Source organism: Nicotiana tabacum, chromosome 5 (assembly GCF_000715075.1).
Source record: "Nicotiana tabacum cultivar K326 chromosome 5, ASM71507v2, whole genome shotgun sequence".
In the NCBI taxonomy this organism is placed as follows: Eukaryota; Viridiplantae; Streptophyta; class Magnoliopsida; order Solanales; family Solanaceae; genus Nicotiana; species Nicotiana tabacum.
This window is the reverse complement of record NC_134084.1, coordinates 132,993,868-132,997,983: the sequence shown is the minus strand read 5'-3', so window position 1 is coordinate 132,997,983 and position 4,116 is coordinate 132,993,868. Positions and strand designations below refer to the sequence as shown.

The 4,116-nt window shown below is 33.4% G+C and overlaps 1 protein-coding gene across 2 annotated transcripts; it reads left to right on the top strand.

Annotated features, from left to right (window-relative positions):
- Positions 1 to 1,558: 1,558 nt before the first annotated feature.
- Positions 1,559 to 3,221, top strand: LOC107808174 (UPF0161 protein At3g09310). 2 transcript variants are annotated; one of them, XM_016632669.2, is made up of 5 exons: positions 1,571 to 1,834; positions 1,919 to 1,988; positions 2,440 to 2,499; positions 2,630 to 2,770; positions 2,929 to 3,221. In XM_016632669.2, exons 1-5 carry the CDS (start codon positions 1,721 to 1,723, stop codon positions 2,985 to 2,987), a joined length of 444 nt encoding a protein of 147 aa, XP_016488155.1. In that variant the 5' UTR covers positions 1,571 to 1,720; the 3' UTR covers positions 2,988 to 3,221. The 2 variants fall into 2 exon arrangements, with proteins under 2 accessions (XP_016488156.1, XP_016488155.1); XM_016632670.2 differs by lacking the exon at positions 1,919 to 1,988 and having other exon boundaries at positions 1,559 to 1,834.
- The last annotated feature ends 895 nt before the right edge of the window (positions 3,222 to 4,116 follow it).

Below are 4,116 nucleotides of genomic sequence, written 5' to 3'. Positions count from 1 at the left end.
TATTTTCAACAGGGTCATGCACTGATAAAGGAGCAGCATGAGTCATATATATTTTTAGTGTATCCCCATCCTCTAACTGATTGCAAATGTCTAAAATATCCTTATCAGTCAATACATTTATCAGCTTGTCAATCCTATCCATCGGGCATATATACAGCTCAGCCACCCATCTCCCTAATGTAATCCATAAGCTCAAAGAAGGAAATCCTATCTACATCCACGTCTAAAGTCAAGGTTTGACTGCCCCCACATATCTACTAAAAGGACCAATAATTAACTCACCCCCCGTGATACCACTTTAAAGTAACAATTTTAAAAGACATTGTCCTTGAAAGAAGCAGACAACAGGTTTCAATTTCACATGCAAACAAACAATAAAGAAATCAAAATGGACAATAAAGAAAGATATAACAGAATAAAGAAAGAAAAAGACAACACAAGCTCAAAAGACAAAGGTTTCAGTAGACAATGACAAGAGATTCCCCATAAAGATGTATTAAACCCTAAAAATACTCATGATGAAATACCCAAATAAACCCTAACTATTTCGACCCACCCATCTAAATCAAAATGGTTGAACAACCTAAAATGAGAATACTAACTTGAAAATGAAGAAAGTAACAACAATAAAGAGCATATGTGTTCTCGTCGGATTCGCTTCAAAGATTAGGGCTAAAGAACAGGGATTTGAAAATGGAATTATGTTTGTTAATTTGGTCGCGTAGTTGTTTTTAATTAACAGGGTCAGATCTTTTTTGGGTCGGAATTAAGAAAAGGGTCAGTTTGTCCATTTTAATTAAAGAATCATTTGTTTTTTATTTTAAATAAGCACGTGTATACACAACATTGAATATTAACATGTTTGGTCAAAAGTAGTGTGTAACTGACACATATTTGAAAGGTTTGATGTGTAAAGTTATACCCGTGGTCAACAGGTGTGTAACAAGGATTTGAGTGTAAGTTAGATATTTTATTTTACCTTTTCTTTTTTAGAAAAAAAAAGAAATATTATTTGTTCATGGAACTTAATTAGTTTTTGAAGAAAAAATTTTTTGATTATTTTTTTCAAATTCCAAAAATGGTTTGGGCTAGTTTTTGGATGAAAATTTTTCTTTCACTTATAAAACTTTAATTTTTTCCAAGTAAAATGCATGTCCAAATATAACTTCAACTTTCAAAAACTATTTTTCAAACAAGATTTTTTTTTAAGTTTCAACCAAATCTATATCCAAACCTAGCTTAGTTTAGAATTTTTGTCTAATAAATTGATTTTTTTATGAAAAGATTTTCATGTTTTGCATTAGAGCCAGTGGAGTCTAGTCCCTTGAAGTTATGACCTGAGATACATCCTTGTGGTCACTCCTTCCACGGATACTGCATATAGCCCCACGTATAGAAGGAGCTAAATTTAGTATATTGGGCTGCTTTTTATAGTTCATTTAAAAATTTATACATTATCATCTCACACTTATTAAGGAATCAACCTAATTTTCAAGATTATATATTTCAATGTTTATAAAAGATTAATGATACACATCTTTCAAAAGATCTGATTGATGATGTAATTATAAGAAGAAATATTATAGCATCATCTCGGTCTATATATTTTAAAACTTTCTAATCTAATCTAAATTAAAGGAGTACTTAACAAACAAATTATAGCCATTCCGTTCTCACCACAAATTCCACTGCCACCAAATGCCTTCAAAGCTCTTCATCAATGGCGCTAGCTTTGTCCCTAGCCAGCAACAAACCCTTTTCTCCAACAGATTCCATCTCCAGTTTGTCATCTTACAGGAAGCAGCAATCAAATCTTCTCTTTGTTTTGAGAAAAGTACCTTCCTTTTCACAACTCCAATTCTTACTTTCTCCATTTTCAATTAATCATAATGTAGACTTTCCCCTCTTTTTCTTGTAGAAATATAGGCGGCAGAGTCGGGCCCTATGTATCGTTAGTGGGTCGGATTCCGGCGAAAGCAATTCTCAAGGTTTCCGGCTGTACCCAACCATTAATGCTAGTTTCATTCAACTTTTTATTTTATTGCACTAGAGCAACTAAACTATTTTTCTGACGAAAATCACCATCTTTGCCCGAATAAAAAGTCGCTAAATAATTATATCTAACTCAGAAGTCACTCAACTTTGTCTAAGAATCACCAAAAATGTCTCTTTTGTTTCCTCCTAGTGACTTTATTTGATACTTAGGTAAAGCTAAGTGATTTTTTTATTACAAAAAATAGTTTACTGACTTTCATACTTTGGTGAAGTTGACTGGCTTATGATTACAAAAAATAATTTGATGTCTTTTGTGCTATAAAAAAAAGTTAACGGCCATTCATAAAGTTAAATGCCTATATTTTATAAATTTACTTTAAATTAAGTTGTTTGTTTACCTTAATATAACCATGGTTAAATTTGGTGCTTGCCTTTTGGATTCAGATGATGAAGAAGATAATTTAGGAGTCAAAGCTGCATTGACAATGCTCAAGTTCTATAAAAGTAAGTTGTTGGTACGCTTAAGCTAAAATTTGACATTCTAGTTCTCCTGATTCTTTTGAGCTATTTTGTTGTTCTTACGTTTATATTATCAAGACCAGGAGGACATGTGTAACCATTGACTATTAAGCAGGGGAAATCTCGCCAATAATGCCAAAAAGTTGTCGCTATGTACCAACATGCAGTGAATACTCCATGATAGCTTACAAGAAATATGGAGTTGTTAAAGGGACAGTCTTGACAGTGTGGCGTCTTTGTCGCTGTAACCCTCTAGGTAAAATGATGTTTCATCGCCGGCTTAAATTTCTGAGCTCACTCTGAATCTTTACAGGAGCTATTCTTAGCTTTGAGTGAGATACTATTTGTTTTGTTGATAAAGTCTTGGAATGATATCTTAGTATGTCGCTCATCGTGTATTTTCAAATATGACAGGAGGATCTGGCTTTGATCCCCCAAGATGGTTCGGCGAGGAAAGTCCACCACTGGAATGACACTTGTTATCAGATATAAATACAGGTATATAACTTTTGGCAATGCAAATGCAGGAGGAAAAAATATATAAGCATTGTTATGGTATTCAATTATGCAGTCAAAGTAGCATATTTCTTTAGCTGATATTAGATAGAATGTATCATAATTTTCTCGATCCAGTTCAGCTGTCTTTTAATAGTTTGTATTCTAGTTGGCTTTACACAATCAATGCGAGCAAAAAGTCTGTTAATGATGAAGGTTTGTCCAATTCGTATAGAATGTGAGTCTCCGGTATTCTTAGAGGGGTAGTACTAAGCATTAGAACATCACATCTAAACCAAATCTGCAGCAGCATACATTTGAAAGTTGTCTACTTCTGTTATTTGGAGATTTATACACCAAAGTTTAAATTCATCATTGTAACAAAATGGCACATTGAGGAAAGTAACTCCTGATAAAGAAATGAAATTTAAGAATTATTCCTGATTTGCTTCAGAAAAGTTAGCGAATGTCATACTTTACTTATAGCATAATGTCTCCAAGTTATTATGCTCTTTGTGTGCCTAACATTCTAGCAATGTGATTGGGAATTGTGGTACAGATCCATTTTCATATGGCCGATTTTCACAATTACTTCTATACAATAGAGTGGCGGGACTTTGAGATCAAATATGATGACCCAATTAATGTGGACATGAAACTTTTAAACTGAGTGTGTAAATAGAATCCTAGTCAAAGTTAGCTTCAATTGTGAGTTAAAGTTATGCTCGAGACTGTATCAACAAGGAGATATTGCATTTGGTCCCCCTAACTTGTGATACCCTAGAAACACTTTTAGCCCTGAATGTACTTGAAGTGGCACATTTTATCCTATTTCACAAGGACCAAAAGCGCAGAACTCTTTTCTTTTGGATGCATATGAGGTGATGAGTCACTTTTGTTGTGCCTAATATCTCGATTTAAATATTAATTCAACGTTAAGATCAATTGGACCATAAAATGAAGTTTAAATGATCCCTTTACACTTGGATTCTGGTAAGACTAGTCTATTCTCACAAGCTAATATCAAGACTTGATTGAGTTTCTTAGTTTGTTCTGAAGCGTTTCCATACTGCTTGCTTAGGTAAGTGGTTATGGTCTTTGCTAGCT

Bases quoted from the DNA above. Each gene is read 5' to 3' on its own strand.
- LOC107808174 (XM_016632669.2), top strand. From the start codon at position 1,721: ATGGCGCTAGCTTTGTCCCTAGCCAGCAACAAACCCTTTTCTCCAACA. The intron at 1,989-2,439 runs GTTTCCGGCTGT...TTTTGGATTCAG, and splicing joins CGGCGAAAGCAATTCTCAAG to ATGATGAAGAAGATAATTTA. The intron at 2,500-2,629 runs GTAAGTTGTTGG...ACTATTAAGCAG, and splicing joins AATGCTCAAGTTCTATAAAA to GGGAAATCTCGCCAATAATG.